The sequence below is a fragment of the Schistocerca piceifrons genome, chromosome 1 (assembly GCF_021461385.2).
Source record: "Schistocerca piceifrons isolate TAMUIC-IGC-003096 chromosome 1, iqSchPice1.1, whole genome shotgun sequence".
Taxonomy (NCBI): Eukaryota; Metazoa; Arthropoda; class Insecta; order Orthoptera; family Acrididae; genus Schistocerca; species Schistocerca piceifrons.
The window spans coordinates 1,191,098,916-1,191,121,282 of record NC_060138.1 but is presented as its reverse complement, the minus strand read 5'-3'; the positions used below and the strand labels follow the sequence as shown (position 1 = coordinate 1,191,121,282).

Here is a 22,367-nt window from a genome sequence, read left to right as displayed (position 1 = left end):
ACAGCATTAACAGAAGGGGTAGAGAGGATCCAACCAAGAGCAGGGCGTTTAGTCTCAGGATCGTTCAGCAGGCGAGAGAGCGCCACAGAAATTCTCAACAAACTCTGCTGACAGTCGTTACAAAACGGGCTCAGTTTCTCACGGAGAAAGGTACTGTTGAAATCCCGAGCGCGTTTTCGAAGAAGAATCAGACAACACATTACTTCGTCCCATGTGGTCGTTGCGAAATAAAATCCACTAGAAAACAAAACCGCTCTTCTCAGGCACCTTTCTTGAGTGGAACAGAAATGGTAGAAAGTGAGAATGGTGTCATACGTACACTCTACCATATGCCGTAACGTGGCTTGCAGAGCATAGATGCAGATGTGGATGGAACCTAAGATGGACAGCTCTCTTTTCAGTTGATGCATGGGGAGCTATCGTATTAACTGACTGATGTGGCCCTGTAACATTGTCCACCACGGCCTTGCAGCGTTGGTACTGTGAATCGCTGATGGCAAGATGTTCACGATAGTGATTTATATTTTCTCAAAAATTTAGCTTTATTACTCTACTAGCCTTTTCCTCATGGCTTAGCCCATGCCTGCCTCGACATATATACTGAATACATCTCCTGCTCTCCCTCTCCGTCTTCTCATATTCTTCCCTCAATATGTTCATCTCATCTTTCCACCTCTAATTATCTTCTCCTCCTCACTCATTCTGTATTTTAATCCCCTCCTTCCCCTCTCACTGCCCATTTACATCACCCCCTTCATCTGACTGTATCCTCCTCCTCTCTCTCATTCCATCTTCACCTCCCCCTCATCCTTTCCCACCTGCCTATTACCCATCTGCACCTTCCACCTGCCTCACACATCTCCTCTTCTCTGTCTATTTCTCCCTCCATCTCTCTCTGCCCACCCCCTCTTCAGTCAGTCTCAACCTGCCGTATTCATGTTCATCACCACGTGTAGCCCCTGGAATACAGTTTAATAAAGCAGGCCTGTCCTACCCCGACAACACATCTGTCATTCAGGCCAGCCTACATGTTTGGGCCCTGAAACTTTTTTTTGCCGCTGTCATATAGTTTAACCCGTTGTTTGATTTAGCAGGCCGATACTGTTCCCGCATACCTGTCGTGCACGGCATCCTGTACGCCAGTGGACATAAAAAACACAAAAACACGTTTAGCCCTTATCTCCACTATTGGAGCTAGTAGGATATAAACATCCTACAGTGCTGACACTCATGGGGCCTGCAATTTCAATGCAAAATTTGGTTGAAATCGATCCAGGGCTTTGGGACGAAATCCTAGCCGTGCATCTACATCTAAACCTACATCTATATGGATACTCTGCAAATCACATTTAAATGCCTGGCAAAGGGTTCATCGAACCACCTTTACACTAAATCCCTGTTATTCCAATCCCACACAGCGCGAGGAAAAAACGAACTCCTATATCTTTTCGTGCGAACTATGATTTCCCTTATTTTATTGTGATCATCGTTTCCCCCTGTGAAGGTCGGCGTCAACAAAATATTTTGCACTTGGAGCAGAAAGTTCGTCATTGAAATTTCGTGATAAGATTCTACCGCAACGAAAAAAGCCTCTGTTTTATTGATGTCCACCCCAAATCCTGTATCATTTCAATGACACTCTCTCTCCTATTTCGCGATGATACAAAACGTGCTGCCCGTCTTTGAATTTTCTCGATACACTCCATCAGTGCTATCTGGTAAGGATGCCACACCCCGCAGCAGTATTCTAAACGAGGACGGACAAGCGTAGTGTAGGCAGTCTCTGTAGTATATCTGTTACATTTTCTAAGTGCCCTGCCAGTAAAGCGCAGTCTCTGGTTAGCCTTACACACATTTCCTGTGTGCTCCTTCCAATTTAAGTAGTTCGTATTTGCTATTCCTAGGTATTTAGTTGGATTTACGGCCATTACATTTGACTGATTTATCATGTAATCGAAGTTTAACGAATTCCTTTTAGCCCTCGTGTGGATGACCTCACACTTTTCGTTATTTAATTTCAATTAGATATCTTAGATATCTTTTCTAAATTGTTTTGCAATTTCTTTTGATCTTCTGATGACTTTGCTAGTCGATAAACGACAGCAACGTCTGCAGACAACCTAGGACGGTTGCTCAGATTGTCTCCTAAATCGTTTATACTTATATGCGAAGGGCCTATAAGACTACCTTGGGGAACGACAGAAATCACTATTGTTTTACTCCATGACTTTGCGTCAATTACTACGAACTGTGACCTCACTGACAGGAAATCATGAGACGATATTCCACAAGAACACAATTTCACTACAAGCCTCTTGTGTGGTACAGTGTCAAAAGCCTTCTGGAAATCTAGAAATACGGAATCAATTTGAAATCCCCTGTCAATAGCACTCAACACTTCGTGTGAGTAAACAGCTAGTTGTGTTTCACAAGAACGATGTTTCCTAAATTCGTGTTGACTGTGTGTCAATAGACCTTTCTCTTTGAGGTAATGGATAATGTTCAAATGGTTCAAATGGCTCTGAGCACTATGGGACTTAACAGCTGCGGTCATCAGTCCCCTAGAGCTTAGAACTACTTAAATCTAACTAACCTAAGGACATCACACACATCCATGCCCGAGGCAGGATTCGAACCTGCGACCGTAGCAGTCGCGCGGTTCCGGACTGCGCGCATAGAACCGCGAGTACACCGCGGCCGGCAATAATGTTCGAATACAATATATGTTCCAAAATCCTGCTGGGTATCGACGTTAATGGTAAGGGGCCTTTAATTTAGTGTATCACTCTCACTATCTTCCTTGAATTTTAATGTGACTTCTGCAACTTTCCAGTCTTTGGGTATGTATCTTTAGTCGAGTGAATGGTTGTATATGATTGTTAAGTATGGAGCTAGTATATCAGCATACTCTGAAAGGAACCTAACTGGTATACAGTCTGGGCCGAAAGACTGGCTTTTGTTAACTGATTTAAGTTCTTCACTACCCCGAAGACATCTGTTTCTACGTTACTCATGTTTGAACTGTTCTTGAATCGAGTTCTGGAATATTTACTTCGCCTTCTTTCGAGAAGGAATTGCAGAAGGCTGTGTTCAGTAACTCTGCTTTGGCAGCACAGTCGTCGATAGTATTTCCATTGCCATGCGCATTCATTGTGTCTTGTCGTTTGCATGCTGGTATTTCAAGTACGACCAGAATCTCTTTGGACTTTCTGCCATGTTTCGAGTCAAAGTTTCGTAGTGCAAACTATTATAAGCAACTCTCATTGATATCCGCACTAAATTTCGAGATTCTGTAAAAGATCACCAATCCAGGGGATTTTGCCTCCGTTTAAATTTGGGAAGTTTTTTTCGTTGTTTCTGCAACAGTGTTCTTACCCGTTTTGTGTACCATGGGGGATCATATCCGTCGTTTGTTAATTCGTTTGGTATAAATCTCACAATTGCTACTGATACTATTTATTTGAATTCAAGCAACATCTGGTCTACACTTACATTGTTAATTTGGAAGGAGTGGCGACTGTCTCTCAGAAAGGCGTCAAGTGAATTTTTATTTGCTTTTTTGAAATGGTATTATTTACCTTTGGAGGAATAAGTATAATCTATTTTTGGAGGACTGGGGGTTACAATCTTCAGTGTCACTATGACAACCCTGGTTCAAAAATGGTTCAAATGGCTCTGAGCACTATGGGACTTAACATCTATGGTCATCAGTCCCCTAGAACTTAGAACTACTTAAACCTAACTAACCTAAGGACAGCACACAACACCCAGCCGTCACGAGGCAGAGGAAATCCCTGACCCCGCCGGGAATCGAACCCGGGAACCCGGGCGTGGGAAGCGAGAACGCTACCGCACGACCACGAGATGCGGGCTGACAACCCTGTGATCATTAATTCCTGTACCCGTTTTGTGTTTGTTATTAGCTCAGGATTATTTAAAGCTAAGAGGTCAAGTGTATTTTTACAACCGTTTACTGTTCGCATGGACTCGTGAACAAACCGCTCGAAATAATTTTCAGAGAATGCATTTAGCACAATTTCGGATGATGTTTTACGCGTACCTCTGGATTTAAACGTGTATTTTCGCCAACATATGGAGAAATTAAAAACTGAATGAGTCGGGTACATGTTTGAAAGTAAACTCAAGTTTTCTTTTAACTTTTCAGCAATTCTATCATATGAATTGGATGGTCGGCAAAAGGATCCCAGTATTATTTTATTCCGGTCGCCAAGAATAACCTCTGTCCATACTAGCTCAAAGGAATTCAAGATAAACTACTTCTAACAGCAACAAACACGTCGCCGCCAATTGTGTTTAGTCTATCCTTTCGGAACACTGTTAGGTTCTTCGCAAAAATTTCGGCTGAACTTATCTCTGGCTTCAGCCAGCTTTCACTGCCTATACCTATTTAAGCATAAGTGCTTTCTATCACCGCTTGGAGCTCTGGTACTTTCCCATCAGAGCTACGACAATTTGAAACCATATCACCTACAATTCCTGCATCTACGTTCTGCCTGTGCCCGGCCTGCACCCTTTGAAACTGAAGCCTTTTTGTGTTTGCGCGAGACCCTCTAACCTAAAAACCCATTCAGTCCACGCCACGCAGCCCTTGCTACCCGCGAAACCTACTCCTGCGTGTAGTGGACTCCTGACCTGTTCAGTGGAACCCAAAATCCACCCACCCTATGGCGGACGTCGAGGAATCTGCAGCGTACACACATGATTACTTTATTCCATCAGTTCACTGAGGCCCGGTTTGAAAACATCTTTGCACACAAGTGATTTATCATTTTTCCCTCGTACATGTTCACTTGGGTCAGTTTTAGCTGCAAATTTCGATGCGTAATGTATACACATCTGGCACTTTGCATCCCTGGTGCCCGATTCGAGTCCAAGATGGCCGCTACTGATTGTGACCCGTCCCACATAGGAACCTTATAGTTGTTGCGCCCCTGGCAACCCTCTCAGCTTCGTGCGCCAAGCGACAGCTTTTGTCCCTAGGGCTTTAACACTTTCATGGCGGCGTGTGTCGCTAGCGGCTCACACTACAACCTCCCATCGGCTCTTGCTAGATCCTCCCATTGGGCGGCGTATCCTACCGGTGGCTCATGCTCGACTCTACCAGTTACGCTACAAGAAACACAATAATCATGATGTACTACCTGTCATCTAGGTGCAACGAACACCTATGAATACAACATCGTGTGACCCTTCAGTGAGAGTACTTCTGAATAAATGAGATGCCTCATAAGACTTCCAGGCAGATTAAAACTTTCTGCTGGACCAAGACTCGAACTCGGGACCTTTGACTTTCGCGGGCAAGTGCCCTACCAACTGAGCTACCCAAGCACGACTCACGCCCCGTCCTCACAGCTTTACTTCTACTAGTACCTCGTCTCCTACCTTCAAAACTTTAGCTGTGAGGACGGGGCGTGAGTCGTGCTTGGGTAGCTCAGTTGATAGCCAGCACGGTAGCTCAGCGTGTTCGGTCAGAGGGTTAGCTGCCCTCTGTAATAAAAAAACTGAGTTAATAGATCAACAACGGACTTAAAATGGTGTCTTACGACGTCCGTCCCGATCAGATTCAACGAACAAAAACGAACAAACTGAGGTTTAAAAAAAAAAGTCGGTAGAGCGAAAGGCAAAGGTCCCGAGGTCGAGTCTTGGTACGGCACACGGTTTTAATCTGCCGGGAAGTTTCATATCAGCGCACACTCCGCTGCAGAGTGAAAATCTCATTTTCGAGTTATTTAGTGTAAAATAATTTTGTGTCATCTCCTGTTGTTTTAAAAGGTTGTACTTACGCTATTGTCAAAATAAAAGTTCAGTGTATTAAAATAGTAATCATTTGAATATGACCCTTGGAGCACGGTGATAAACAAGAAAAGCAGCGCTGTCAAATGAAGGAAAGCATGAACACCCACTCCGCCCCATAGCGAGAAACACAATTCTCAACGCCGGTGTGGAATTGTTAAACTGGCTCTGACCACACCAGCTCTTGGATGCCAAATGCCTCTTTGAGACAGTTGCTTCAACTGTCAGATAACAGACTACTTGTCAAGTATAGCGAGCAGAAACGCTAGATAGTAGGGGCTGGGTAGGAGGGGAGCCCGGTGGTGGGGAGAGCGTCGCGCATGCGCGTTTGCGCCTCCGGCGGCGTCGAGGCGGCAGACTGCGTGGGGGCAGCGCCGCCAGTGTCGGTGCAGACGCCGCCGTGAGCAGACGTGACGTCGACGTCTCCCAGTGGACGCCTACGGTCAGGCGGCGGCGGCGGGCTTCCGCGAGTGGAACGGGAAAAACCCGTGAGCAGCGGACCGGCGTCCTAGCGCGCAGATTTCGGGGGCGGACAGTTTAGACGCGTGGCGCCAGACGCTGAGGAGCCGAAGAAGTCGAGGAATGTGAGCGAAGGTCGTGATGGGACCCATGCTGCCGCCGATCGTCACAGCAGTAGTACTGCTCGCCGCGCTGCAAGGTAAGCACTTCTGCCTGACAGGTGCACCGGAGGGTACCTCTATTCTCTGCAGCTGCAAACTGCCTTTACAGATCGTACAGGGATGTATGTAACATGACTATCAAGTGCTGAAAGTAAACTTTGATTGTTGGATCAATTAAATTACCTATACAGGTTAAATCAGCAGTGAAGCACTGTTAATGATGCTATTCATTCAGAGCAAATAACGCCTTTAATGGTTTCAAACCGACAGATACATCGTCAGACCGCTGTTCACGTTTGAAATTCCATTTATCTAATGGAGTGTTGACCGTTTTTTGCTGTGGTGCAGGTTCCTTGTGGTGGTGCCCTACAACAGAAAACGATGGAAGAAAAGTAATTACGTTACTGTAATTGAACCTAACCATTAATTAAAACAAAGCATATATTCAGTGTCGAATTGTTAAATCAGCTAAATTATCGACGCAAAATCCAATAAAAAACTTCAATAATAATACGATATATTTAGAGAAGTAAGCGACGTTACTGGTTTCGTTCTAAACTAGTTGATCATCAGGCGGCCGTTTACATTTAAACTTACATCTGACCTATACCACGTTGGCTGTTTCTCCTGGCCTAAGTTCCTTGAGGGGGTGGATTACCTAACAGGGGAAACAATTAAAAAAAAACATAAATGCAAGAAACGTTTGAAAATGCTATATTTTAGTGTAATTGCACCCGACGATGGATTAAAACAATGAAAACAACTTTCGAAGATAATAGGAGAGTTTAATATTCTCGGAACACAAATCTTTCCACTTTTTGTATCACTGTTGACTGTTTTGGAGCAATAACATACTGTGCGGTTTAGCAAAAAAGGTTCAAAACTTCCCAGAAATTTGAAGATCGTATAGTGCAGATCACCATTCACACACACCTAAATATTGCGATCACAAGGATATTTATGTACCAAGACGGCGATTTACAAAGACGAAACACTGCCAAACAATATGTCTGGCAGATGAGTTACAATACGTACAAAAATGTTAGAAAGTTCGCAAAGCATTAGAGTTTCAGTACATGCAATATACATTGCATTATCATTAATTATGAGTAATGTGAGCAAGGAACTTTCACAAACAGCAAAAATCGCGTCTACAACATGAACTGAGTAATTTTAAAGGTCAATAGCCCTTCGGAAATGAAGCTGCCCATTGCAAACCGAGAATGGTGTTATTAACGTTCATTAGTCACTGTTTTTAATTTTTGTAAGCATTAACGTCTATTTTTACACGGCAACGGCCTTAAAAGGTCAATTTTCGACACAGTACGATCAAATTGTTGAATTTAGACGGTGCATGAGCTGATTAATGGAATTCAGAACGTCAGCAGTTCAAACTGTACATAAAGAGTAGAGAGCCGTTGGAAACGTCGCAATCATAACCACAAACTGACGACGAACTGCAGCAATAGTCCAGTTCTCCATTCACAGGTGGCCTAGCGATATGACACTGTAGAAGAGAGACCAGACTCACACCCGTGTGGAGGGTGGATTTCAAATCTCCCTCCGATAGACAAGATATACTACCTTCCTCGAGTCCAAGAGAACTGTGATGATCTATTTTACTGCCAATTTTTCATTTATTTTCTGTACAATAGCAGTTTCAAGTACCGCGTTAAACTGTTTTCATAAGAACAATATCATGTCTTCACTACAGCACTTGTCAGATAGTCTAAAACACGGACTGAACAACACACAACGTTTGCTAGGTCCAGTAGCTTAGCACCACAGATTTTTGATGTCTCTACAGCCAACAAATGTATGCTGCAAGTTACCGCAACCAACATATAAGTGGCAGTCAAATGAAAATGACGCGCATGGAATAAAGGTAAATAAACGATTACTTCAAAAGTAATTACCGAAACTCTTTATAGATTTGTCCCACTGTGAGACAACGTGGTCAGTGCCTTCACGGAAAAATGTTTGCGGTTACCTACGGAGCCATCCATGGTTACCCACGTGTGGTCCTCTTCGTTCGAGGCAAACCGACGGCCACGAACGTCTTCCTTTAAAGCTCCAGAAATGGAAAGCGTATGAAGAGAGATCGGTACAGTATAGAGGATGCGTAGGGCTTCCCAGCGAAACGTCTGCAGCGTAGTCGAACCAACCGTGGCATCGTGTGGGTGGGCATTATTCTGCAACACAATGATGCCGCCCTGGACGTTTAGAATTTACAACGTGCTCCAATTTTTCCAGTGTGTCGACGTACCACTGTGTCTTAATTGTGGAATTGTTTTACAGAACGTCAGTGAGCGGTGGGTTGACGGAGGGCATCATTCGGTTGGAGGATAGTGCCCGCCCAAATGTCGCCAAAGTTGTTTCTGCTGTGCTGCAGACGTTTCGCTGGGAACACCGTACATATCCTCCAGACAGTTCTGATCTCTCCTCAGAGATTTTTATGATTTCGAAGCCCTGAAGAAATACATTGTGGCCGTCGACTTGCTTCGGACAAAGAAGTGCACTCCAGGGAACAATCATAGTCTCGTTGGCAGCTGCAAACAATTTTACTTGAAGACATTGACCATCTTGTCCCAGAGTTTCATAAATATATTAATATTTACGGCAATTACTTTTGAAACAAGTAACAGGTTACTAGCTTTTTTTCCCATCTGTCTGGTTTTCCTCTTCCGTGTAAATTGTGTTGTGTTTAGCTCCTGCTGGTAATTGATGTACTGAAGCACGAACATTGTTTAGGTAAAAACTTTTTAGCAGGGCGTTTGAGAAAGGCCATAGACCGAAATTGTTTGGTAGTACAGAAAAAAAACCAAATGTGTTAACAACTAGGGGACACTGGTACAAAGGAAACCATGTATTTTAATGTTTTGACAAAATCCTCGTGGTGGACGTACTTTCTTCATTCTACATACAGAAATTCTCATCTGTTGTGGTTGTTCCCACGGCTACAACGGCCGTTCTGTATTTTTATTAAAAAACACTATTATATGTTCTTCGTTCCACAATGCCGCTTGGATCGTAGAGCGCTACAAGCGTTTTAACAGAACTGCTGTGTAATGTCGCTTGATTACGACTGCTAATACAAACAACAGTATGTAGCAAAATCTATTAAGCTGTGCTTCAACAGCTGTGCCGTTTTACATATACCATCAAGAGGCTTTATACTGCTGCCACTAGTTCTGACTATGTTTCCATTGTCTGGAAGTCAAGGACACAGTCTGTACTACTAAACGAATAACCCGCAAAACGGGGTACGGTACCCTGAGGGAGTTGCAGGTTGCCGATCTGATAGCTTCCAGGGGCATCAAAAATTTTAATTTCAATATTTCGCGTAATTATTGACCAAATATAAAAATTTAAAGTATTTTAATAAACTACCTATCAAGAGGTATAACACAATAAGACAAGTATTACAGGTAGAAAACGTGTGTTTGTTTCGAGGCAAGGTAATTGACGGCTTGCCAATGCCCGGACTTTATATTTACCGCTTTTGAGAATGAAAGCACTTAGCGACTTCCAGCCAACTCTACACATAATTTCAAACTTTTTCTCGCTGATATCCCCTCATCTGCTCTCCGCGTCCACCAGCAAGAGACAAAACGAAAGAAGTTTATCGCTTACAGCTTTTCCGCCGTTCATTCAGTAAAATGGCAAGGTCAGGCATGACGATTTAATTTATTACTTCTTTACCACTAACTCCATTCACAACAGTTTGCACATAGTATCCACATACATCACTTAATGTAACGGAAAAATAATGTCATTGTACAGTACATAGTTCAGGAGAAACAATTACATGCTTGAGAAACTGGCGGCTGCTTGAAATGGCTGGAAAAACAGGCATGAGGTTTTAGTTTAATACTTCTTCATTACATCTATTCGCAGCACACTATGCAGCCAGATCTACATATATCACTCAATGTTCCTGCAAAATTATATCACTGTACGACACATAGTTCACAAGTCATAAACACTAGGTTTTTCCTTAAAAAGGAGCGCAGGAAAACTTCAACATCAGGCATGACATTTTCACTTATTACTCCTTTTCGCAAAGCACTCTGCGCACAGTACCTACGTCTATCATTGAATCTACGTCCAAAATTATATCATTGTACGACACTTAGCTGAAGAGATACGACGTCATAAACATTGAGATTTGTGCTAAACGAGCTTTTACTTAAACTGCAGCGCAAAATAACCCAATTTGTATTCATCCACTATTTAATAAAGAGAAGACTTAGCGATTTCTGTCAAGCTTGATGCATAATTTTAAAACTTTCCTAAGATTTTTCTTGCTTGCATGCTTAATGCATATTTAACACTCTTACCCATTAGTAATCAGATGTCTGAAACAGTTTATACAACGGAAATCGATTCTTTAAAAAATCAGGGGTTTACTGATATACAATAAGAGGAAAAGAAAAAGAGATAAATGGTTTATCATATTTACAGTGAAAATTAGCGTGAGTGAAAGTCTGCGATAGTCGTAGTGTAACTTTTCTATTAACTAAAGGTCGCCAATCCAGCTGTTTACGAGATAACTGCGGATGTGTCGTTACGAACAGTCACTAACGTGAGATATTGTCTTAGTTAGTGCAAATACATTTTAAATATGAACTCTATGTCTCTATCTTGCTGGGTTCAAATTTTAGTCATGGAACATTCTAGAGTAAAGTGGTAGATGGCATAGTGAGGTTTCGACATGTATCGCTATTGATGTAAGAAGATAATTAACGCACCAATAATGTAAACGATGGCTAGGTCTTCAGGTCCTGTGTCTTGTCCTCCAAGACGATATAGTGTTTATCCCTTACTTTCAAAATGTTCATAGAAGTACAGAAAGTAAATATCCTACGTCAAACTAACTATTATAGTGTTTTAGAAGTTTATATAATTTCATAACGGCAGAAATATTATGTTAGCAGATACATTTTTCTTATCTTGCTACGGCTGTCTCGCTGTCTAGGATGTCGGCTCCTGTTTATGTCTTCCTATTAATAGATCCAAGGTCTTTTTGTTTCAGTAAAAGTCACTGAAATACTGTTGCTTTTTGACATCTTCTGTATTTATTCATAAATGCTTGACACATTTTACAACACCGCTTGTTAAGTAAATGCATTATGCAGTATTTCAACACAACACAAAGAGGAGGATGACCGGGAGATTAGTGCTTAACGTATTGTCGACAAAGGTCGTTAGAGATGGAGCACAAATTTTCATTAGAAATGGATAGGGAAGGAAATCAGCAGTGCCGTTTTTCAAAGGAATCATCCTGGCATTTGCCCTAAGCGATTTAAGGAAATCACGGAAAACCTAAGTCAGGATGGCCAGACGCGAGTTTGAACCGTCGTCCTCCCGCATCCGAGTAGACTGTGCTAACAACTACGCCACCTCGCCCGATACAAAACATAGAACTTGATAGTTACACTGACAAATATCGAAAACAATAAACTATTTTGGCGAGCCTGGCGCCTAAAATTTCTATAAATATTGCTTGCATAGCTTCGACACCCTTCTAGAACAGGATGTAGTAGAAATTACTTTTCTTATGATTGTCTTAACTGAAATTATTTTGCAAGTATAAGTTACTTAGTGTTTTCTGGTAATAATTTATTATATAAAATTCATATGCCTAATAATTTTTAAGTAAGGCTGCAAATTTTGACAATATAAAAACTGTTACCTTCCTGTCTTTGTATAATTGTCTATTGCATTATTGATAGTAAATTAGCAGAATTAAGAATGAAATCAGAAATTTAAGTTAACAATTGTGATTACTAATGTTCTTGGTTCAAGATCGATGCTGTTAAGTGTATCGATATGAAAAATAAAATTAATTTATTAGAGAAATTGTATTTTGATGATCAGGTATGCACAAAATTATCTTTAGATGTGGAATATATAATTTAAGTATAATAATTAACTTCAGTTAAGCAGCAATTTATAAAGTATCAAACATTTCTGTTGAATTACGAAAATCTGGTGAGGTAAGAGTCATTACAATGTCTATCCTATGGATTTTTTTGTTTGATGTCATGTCAGAGGTGATGCTCTCAGACCTGGCGTTGATTACGTTGAACAACAGGAGCTGATTTACGGGATGATCCGTGGGGTGTTTGAAAGAACCCAGAGACGAGTACAGTTTTGCATTCAGATGCTAGAGCAGCTCTCTGAACAGTATGAGCGTGGTTGAATTGTAATTTGTAGCCCACTGAAGCACTATTGTATATCTTGATAAGGTAAGGCATGGCTCCAATTTGAACCAAATTATATGGGCACTTTGTCGAAAAATTTACGTTGCATTCACATTTGTACTCAGTTGGGCAACATTTCATGTTGCAGTCAGTGATGACTCGTTAACACACATTGAAAATTGGCTCACAAACGCCTCGTTTGCAGATGCCTGTTGACTTGAAAGTTTTGCTTCTGTTGCATATTTACACTCATGTTACACAGCTTTCACTAACAATTACGAGACACTGTTTATGTTGTGCCATAATTATACTACATCATTAAGACGTACTGGAAAGCTTAAAATGGTGTACATCAGTGGTAGTCAATCTGGTTCCCTCCGCCCACTAGTAGGCGCTCCAGCTTTCATGGTGGGGCGTAGATGGTAGTGGTTTTAAAACCATTTTAATCACGTTTCCGTAACTATTTCTCATAAAGTATTTGGTAAATATTTGTAATATTATAATACGCTTTGGCTTACTGTAATTAAGCTTCATAATTTTTATAAAGTGAAGTTACTTCCCTGTTTTATAAATCACCATTACTGTGGACCCATCGGGAGGTATCGAAATTTTGCTGTTAACAGGGATTCAAAAGTGGGCGGTAGTGAAGAAGTTGATTACTCCTGGTGTACATTATTGCAAATTGTGTTAATACATAGCCTGTAAACATAAGAATAATAATCGTCAGAACCAGAACCATGGCACTACACTTAAATACCAGCTACTTTTCATACTAAAGCAGGAATATGACTTCTTTCAAGGAATTCATATTTACCTTCCCTTGGGTTCCCTGAAGCCCTTCAGGCGACTGCCTAAACTGTTCCTCAGCAGGTGATTTCTTCCCCAATTCCTTGTCCTATCTGTTTTCTTGCGCTGTCAATAACGACCCATACATCGACGGAACACTGAAACTTTGGCTTTCTCATTATTCAGAAACTCCCCATCATTTTGTAGGCAATTTATTATCCCTTGTTTGAAACTTTTAACTGGTACCACCCTGTTTGAGAGTTCTGTTTGCACTCTAATGCACAGGAACTTTCGTAAGAAATTATTTTCTGTGTTAATGGAACGAAACAAATGAGATGCTATCATCAGGATTTTTCATACTGTTATCGTGTTACTGGATACTTGTCAATCTACATTTAGTAGATCGATACGCCATGGTTGCTATCCGGAAATAGTGTTATACTGAGACTGCAATACTCTTATGTTGTTGACATTTTTTGGCGAAACAGCACAAAACTGTTTAAAATTATTTTTAGTAGACCCAAAGAGATGTCTTCGCAGACGAAGTATTTGTGAAGTAGCTCAAGAACAAAGGATAGTATACGTCGCCATATTATTGTGGGAATCACACGGGATCCTGCCTCGGGCATGGATGTGTGTGATGTCCTTAGGTTAGTTAGGTTTAAGTAGTTCTAAGTTCTAGGGGACTTATGACCACAGCAGTTGAGTCCCATAGTGCTCAGAGCCATTTGAACCATTTTTGAATCACACGGGAGTTAGACTATAGCGGTCTACACGAGAAAGAACGTTGAAGAAAGTCGAGTCTAATACGAGGTGCGGCTAGAAAAAACCCGGACTGATGCTGGAAAAAACATTTATTTACAATTATTTACAATTTCATGTTATCTCCTTCAATGTACTATCCTCCTCGGTCTCTACACCACTCCATACGCATTTTCCACTGTTCATAGCAATGCTGCAGATCATTTTCGGTAAGTCCATACATTACTTCCGTCGCTTTTTCTTTTACTGCTTCAACAGTTTCAAATCTAGTTCCTTTCAAAGCTGACTTGACTTTAGGGAAAAGAAAAAAGTCACAGGGGGCCAAATCAGGTAAGTAGGGTGGATGATCTAAGATGGGAATGTTGTGTTTTGCCAAAAATGTCTTCACTGACAACGCACTGTGAGCTGGGGCATTGTCTTGGTGAAGGATCCATGACTTTTTTCTCCACAAATCGTTCCGTTTTCTCCGTACTCGCTCACGTAGGGTAGCCGGGACGCTAATGTAGTAATGCTGATTCACTGTTTGTCCCTCGGTACCCAATCAATGTGCACAATCCCTTTGATGTCAAAAAAAACAATCATCATTGCCTTCAATTTCGATTTTGACATTCGTGCTTTTTTTTGTCGTGGAGAACCAGGAGTTTTCCAATGCATCGATTGGCGCTTAGTTTCGGGATCGTAAGTAAAAAACCACGATTCATCGCAAGTAATAACATTTTGTAAGAAGGTGGGATCACTTTCAATGTTTTCCAGGATGTCAGAACAAATCATTCTTCGGCGTTCCTTCTGTTCAATTGTGAGACACTTTGGAACCATTTTTGAACACACTTTGTTCATGTTGAAACTTTCATGAAGAATCTGCCTAACACTTTCCTTGTCAACTCCTGTTAACTCAGACACTGCTCTGTTTGATAAACGGCGATCTTGTCGAACAAGTTTACCGATTTTTTCAATGTTTGCATCAGTTTTTGCTGACAATGGTCTGCCAGTGCGAGTGTCATCACTGGTGTCCTCGCGGCCATCTTTAAATCGTTTAAACCACTCAAACACTTGTGTTCGCGATAAACAATCATCGCCGTACACTTGTTGTAACATTACAAACGTTTCACTTGCAGATTTTCCTAGTTTGAAACAAAATTTGATGTTAACACGCTGTTCTTTCTGTACACTCAACATTTTCCGACGCACAGACAAAACGTCAACTACTTAAAACAGACGCCACGGGCAGACTGAGTGCAGGAGGCAGATGAAACTCGAGCAGTAGGCGGAGCGAGAGTCACGTGGCAGACCACGCGACTTTCAGCTTTATTGCATTCGTTTTATTGTTTCACCAGTACTAGTCCGGTTTTTTTCCAGCCACACCTCGTAGTTCGCGTGGTGACCGCAGTTCCCCAGCAGCGCACTAGCAAAGCGTTTCTCTTATCTTCCGCCTTGTCTGCGTTCCTTCAGTTTCCTGAACGGTCTTAGTATCCGTGCAGCAGCCACCGCACGTGGTTCGAGAGCACACTGGACGCACGTAACTTCTGTTGTCAGCTGCTATGTTGGCTTCAAATACGCATAAGCGTGTCGGCTTTCAGACCCAATACTTTCCTGGATAACATTTCAAAAATTGTTCAAATGGGTCTGAGCACTATGGGACGTAACTGCTGAGATCATCAGCCCCCTAGAACTTAGAACTACTTAAACCTAACTAACCTAAGGACATCACACACATCCATGCCCGAGGCAGGATTCGAACCTGTGACCGTAGTGGTCGCTCAGTTCCAGACTGTAGCGCCTAGAACCGCTCGGTCACTCAGGCCGACGGATAACATTTATGAAGGGCAATGTCGTTGCTTGACATAGGCCGACGGAAACGTATTTTACTTGGTAAAGTGATGACAATTCTTGATCTTAACACAAACATCACATTCATACTTGATGATATTTTTATCAGCCGGAGAGGACTGAGAACTTTTCCTATCCACGTTGCTCCTCTGTGGCAGTCTGTAGCTACTCCGTATACCTTATGACATGATGATGATGATGATGATGATGATGTCTGGTTTGAGAGGCGCTCAGCTACATGGTCCTCAGCATCCGTTCAAAGTCCCAATTTTTTCACAGTCCAATTTTTTTACACAGTCCAATCGAGCCACTCTGACGAATGATGATGATGATGATGATGATGATGATGAGGAAATGATGAGGACAACACAAACACCAGTCCCCGGGCAGAGAAAATCCCCAACCCCGCCGGGAATCGAACCCGCGACATCGTGATCCAGCGTCAGTAAAGCTAGCCCCTAGACCACGAACTGTGGTCGATACCATATGACATAGCATTGTTATACACCAGAATATGAACCTTAAAGTGGAGTCTCTGATCGAGTTAAAGAAATACCGCTACTTTGGCCAATTGGACTTTTTCATTAAGTTTTACATTATAATAGTCTTAATACCTGCGTTTAAACACCTGTTGTACTGTACGAATTGTCAATCATGTACAACGTTAGCCGGACTATTCTGGGATTCAACCCAGCTAATGGAAATTAAGAGTTCCGTGTCATAAATCCATTGCAGCACAGCTCATTGTGAGAAAACGTGTAAATATTTCACAAGTAGCACTTAAAGGACTAGTTGCAAACGTACCCCTCATTCGTCAGAAAGTGTATTTCATTTTCCGTCGACGTTGTTTACTGATTTTATTTTAAGCTTATACTACAAGAAGTCTATTGAAAGTTTTAGCAGCTTGTCCCATTTCTGCTGTACCGGTTGTGATTGTACTTTCTTTTCTATCTTCTTTTCGCCTGTCGTCCGTGCTCTCAACAAAATTGTGTCTAGTGCCGTTTACTTCCGATGCTCCCTCGCTTACTTGCATTCTATTTCTGCTGTAATTGTGCAGAGAGGCAATTTCCTCTCAGTCTTGATAATACTGGCCCACTTTTCTGCTGGAAATCCTGCTCTCTATCGTGCACAACAAAATCCTTTTCTCTAACACAGTGACACATTTCTCCGCTCGGTACAGTCCAGAAAGTCCTTACTACTTCCCGCCTCGTCGTTTCTGTGCGAAAATTAATAAAGGGAGAACTGCAGGCGATTGTTCTCTTTGTTCTTCTGATTTCTTGTCTCTCGTTCCGTCCATAAACTAATTACTTGCAGCTACCTTTAGCGTCAGCGTCCGTGTTATGTAACTGGTTTTTACAGGAACTGACCTTAACTGTAAAAACGATTTCATCGTCGGGATGAAAGAGATCATATCCAAGAGCAGGCGAGTCCATTCCTCCTGTGCCTCCCGCCCCCCACCCCACTCCTTCTTTTTCGTTTTCAGTTCGGCTTGTTAGGGTAAGCTAGTGAGTTGTGAATGTACGACAGCGTTGTGTGTGTGTTTACATATAGGAGAGCTGGTAAACGCAACCGTTATGTTAATTGGTGGAAAATAAATCTCCTTCCTTTGGCATCATAAGCCAATACTTCTTTGTTTTTCTTGGAACAACAGCTTCCACATCCAATCTGGTGAAGATAGGCACCTTCGTGAACTGGGGACCAGCAGGACGTGAATAATTAATTCATCCCTGCTGCATATTATTTGGTAGGTGTATAAATTCATAGCTTCTTTCCATAAGGTTAATAAACACAACAGACACATATGAAAAGAGATCTTTAGTCGTCTATAATGTACTCTCCTTCACCATTTACAACAGTCTGCCAATGCTGGGGTAACTTTTAGATTCCGCAAGTTTAGAAATCACACGGTTTTGAGGTGAAGAAGTCGTCAGGCCACGTTCAGAGCGCATTTTAATACGAAAAAACTATATTGAAGATGTTCGACAGACAGCGGAAAAGGTGAATAAGGTGGTTGCGGAATGACTTTCCAACCCAACTCCTGCACAGAGTGTTTTGTCAGTGTAGTAGAATGGTGGCGGGCGTTATCCTTCACTCAATTTTCCAGCTCATTGTTGTTGTATTGCGTCTGTAAGACGTCTCAGTCGTTGACAGTAAATACCATTAGTGATCCAGAATGAGATTTTCACTCTGCAGCGGAGTGTGTGCTGATACGAAACTTCCTGGCAAACTGTGTGCCGCACCGAGACTCGAACTCGAGACCTTTGCCTTTCGCGGGCAAGTGCCCTACCATCTGAGCTACCCAAGCACGACTCACGCCTCGTCCTCACAGCTTTACTTCCGCCAGTACCTCGTGTCCTACTTTCCAAACTTCACAGGAGCTCTCCTGCGAACCTAGCTGAACTAGCACTCCTGGAAGAAAGGATATTGCGGAGTCATGGCTTAGCCCCAGCGTGGGGGATGTTGCCAGAATGAGATTTTCACTCTGTAGCGGAGTGTGCGCTGGTATGAAACTTCCTGGCAGATTCAAACTGTGTGCCGGACCGAGACTCGAACTCGGGACCTTTGCCTTTCGCGGGGAAGTGGTCTACCATCTGAGCTACCCAAGCACGACTGAAAAGCTGTGAGGACGTGGCGTGAGTCGTGCTTGGGTAGCTCAGATGGTAGAGCACTTGCTCATGAGAGACAAATGTCCCGATTTCGAGTATCGGTATGGCAAACAGTTTTAATTTGCCAGGAAGTATCATCATTAGTGATTGTTACACCTCTGGCAAGCATTTCGCAGTACACCACACTGCCACTGTTCCATCAGATGCACAACATTATCTTTTATGGATGCGCGCAGGTCTATGCACGGGGAGTTGCTTCTTTCTTTCGGCTGAACTATTTCTTTCTGCTCCTTATGTCAGCATAAAGACACAGTTTTTCGACACCAGTAGTGATACAGGATAGGAATGGTCTTGCGTTACCAACACCCCTGATTTTTAGCCTTCCTCATTGCACGCAAATGTCGCACGGTGATGGAATGATCAAAGTTCATCACATCTGCCAGTTCTCGAGTATATTGAAGTGGATCATTGCAGATTAGAGTATTTAATCTCCGACCCAGCCGGGAATCGAACCCGGGCCCCTTGGCGTCACAGACTATATCTGGCGTAAAGAAGGAATCATTTTACAAATTCTCAAGTGAAACAGAAAAACAAACGAAAATATGACGGAGAGGGTTAAAGAAAAATTTCTTGTCTTGCCACTGTATGAGACTATCTATGCTCGATGACAGCAGTACTGACCGATGTTCAGTACTACATTGCTAGGGCATAGCCAAAATATACATCGAAAGTAAAACTGCTTCGTACAGTTCATTCCACAGCTAGTCTATTCTGGTGTTTCGACATGTTCTTGGATATTTATTTCTCAGGCATTATCTTCTTTAATCGAAGCGTGTAGGACGCCAACTGTTAATGTACAAATAGTTATATAGTACGGCAGAACTTGATACCATAATATTCAGGAGAACCGTGTTTCTATCCATATCGAGATTGAGGCGACAAAAATCATGGGAGACTTCGTAATACAGTGGCGGTCCTCCTTTTGCCCAACACAGCGTAGCAGCTCGATATTCCACGGACTTAACAAGTAGTTGTAAACGCCCAGCGGATACACTGAGCCGCACTGCCCATATAGGTGACCATAATTGCGAATGTATTGCCAGTTGAGAATTTTGTTCACGAGCAGACATCTCGGTTACGTACCATAAATGTTCGATGGGATTCATGTTGAGCGATTTGGGTAGCAAAATCATCCACCCGGTTGTCCAAAGTGATGTTCGTCCAGGCAACTGCGAACAACTGTGCCCCACTTACACGGCGCGTTGTCATTCATAAATATTCCATCGCTGTTTGGGAATATGAAGTCTAGGAACGTCTGAAAATGGTCTCCAAGTAGCAGAACGTAACCAGAGGATCGAGTCCATTAGATTAAACAACCCATACCATTATGGAGCCACTATCAGCTTGCACAATGCTTCGGTGACAACTTAGTCCATGGCGTCGTGGGGCTGCGCTTCACTCGAACGCTCGACCAGGCCAGTCGTCTAGGCTCCATCCGCTATGGTCACGAGCTGTAGGCGATGTTGGCTGTTAGCAAAATGATTATCATTCTACTTGGGAGCTGTGCAAGATACATTAGCTTATTAGTCTCAGCTGTATATATTCGTCATGTATTATTGTTTTTCTGACATAGTCTACATCCTGGAGGACCTCCTCACTACGGATCAATTGTAATGAAAGTAAATCTTATTGCTAAATTTCGCAGCACTGTCCAAGCCGATACTTTCGTCGAACGTCCCACACTTATTTCCGCTGCTATTTCACGCAGTGTTGCTTGTCTGTTAGCACTGACAACTACCCAAACGCCGCTGCTCTCGGTCGTTAAGTGAAGGCCGTCAGCCACTGCGTTGTCCGTGGTGAGAGGTAATGCCTGAAATTAGTTGTTCTCGGCTCACTCGTGACTCTGTGGATCTCGGAATACTGAATTCCTTAATGATTTCCGAAATGGGATGTCCCATGAGTCTAGCTCCAAGTACCATACTGTGTTCAGAGTCTGTTAATTCCTGTCATGCGGACATAATCACGTCGGGACAATTTCACATGAATAACCAGAGTGCAAATGACAGCCTCGTCGATGCACTGTCGTTTTATACCTTGTGCACGTGGTACTACCGTCATCTGGGTAAGCGTGTATCTCACCTCAATGTACTTGATATTAATAATTTAGCGTTGATAAATGGTCTTGGTGCAAGACTTTCAATTGGACAACACTTCGACAACTTGCATGAACATAATCTACACCAATTACCTAACCAGAGAAAGCGGCCTTACAGCTTAACATTGAATCTGAACGAGAAGTACTTCCTGGCGTCTCGTCACTTCTACGTCATACGTAGGAAAAATGTTCAAATGCGTGTGAATTCTTAAGGGACCAAACTGCTGACGTCAGCGATCCCTAGACTTACACACTATTTAAACTAACTTATGCTAAGAACAACACACACACCCGTACCCGAGGGAGGACTCGAACCTCCGGCAGGAAGGGCCGCGCGATCCATGACATAGTGCCTCAAACCACGCGTCCACTCCGCGCGGCTATGTGTTGAACATTTCACATTTAACTTAAAAGTCGAGGACAGAGAATACGTCCAATCGCACCAATAACTAATGTTATAGCCTTAGAGATGTGATCTGTTTATTATTTGACTTCACAGAAGTATATAGCCTGTGCTACAGACAACTTACTTTTTCATATGTACAGTATCTCCTTTCCCTTCGAGCCAGTTGAAAAGACGTCACCTTTGTCGGCACTTTGAAAGGATTGCAACAGCGAGTTAGAAGTAACCCGAGAAAACCGTTAACTGGCTTACTTTTACTTTTTCCACCAGTTTCGCGTAGTAAATTTATTGGTTTGTTGGTATATTCGTAACAAAGACGTTTTGCCGTGTACGTTTCTTTCATGAATATTTTTCACAAATTAATTTATTTGTTTCGTATAAATATGTGATCGCCTAGACGCTCGAAAAACAAAGTAACGTTTCGTAAAATCACTAGCGAAAAGTTTTTGATCACAAATCGGAAGAAGTCACCCAAGTGCTTTTCATGTAAACACTGTGAGGTTGATACTTTACCAACACCATCTTCATCGTCAGTTATTTCTATCATTAAATGATGTACTTTCTCCAGTACTGAACTTAGGTATGTCTACGACTTCTTCATCCATGCGTAACGATGTTCGACGATACTCAGTCCGCGTACTACAGCGATCTTCCGTAGGCCTCTGTGCAATGGTCTGACATTCTTCTCGTGGTCTTTGTCACTGGGACGTCATTCCTCCACCGCTTTTGCCAACCAACATCATTTTTTCCGGCAAAATCTTCGGTCTATTGCAGCTTGATAATGGCTGTTCATTCCAGGGCGCCCTTTACGCCGTTAACTGGTCTGATGCCTTCTGCGCCTTCTTTTTGTCTTTCCTTGTAAATCTCAACATAGGTCTTTCCATGCCTCGCTGTGCAGTTCTAAGTTAATGTCTTCTAATGTTTATAAAGTGTCCAGGCCTCGTAGCCTAAGTTATAGGCAGGACACATTGATCACAAACTATTTTCTTTTTTTCCATTTCACTGCTGTCTTTTCCGTGCGGCTCCCCCCGTCGGAGGTTCGAGTCCTCCCTCTGGCATGGATGTGTGTGTGTGTGTGTGTGTGTGTTATAGCGTAAGTTAGTTCATCCAGATCTACATCTACATCCATACTCCACAAGCCACCTGACGGTGTGTGTCGGAGGGTACCTTGAGTACCTCTTTCGGTTC

General features: G+C 42.5%; 1 protein-coding gene across 1 annotated transcript in view; it reads left to right on the top strand.

Moving 5' to 3' along the window:
- Nucleotides 1-6,198: 6,198 nt before the first annotated feature.
- Nucleotides 6,199-22,367, top strand: part of LOC124802461 — a 238,461-nt gene continuing 222,292 nt past the window's right edge. Inside the window, exon 1 of the mRNA XM_047263249.1 lies at nt 6,199-6,472. Within this exon, the coding sequence (XP_047119205.1) occupies nt 6,415-6,472 (58 nt within the window). The 5' untranslated portion in view covers nt 6,199-6,414. The remainder of the gene's footprint in view (nt 6,473-22,367) is intronic.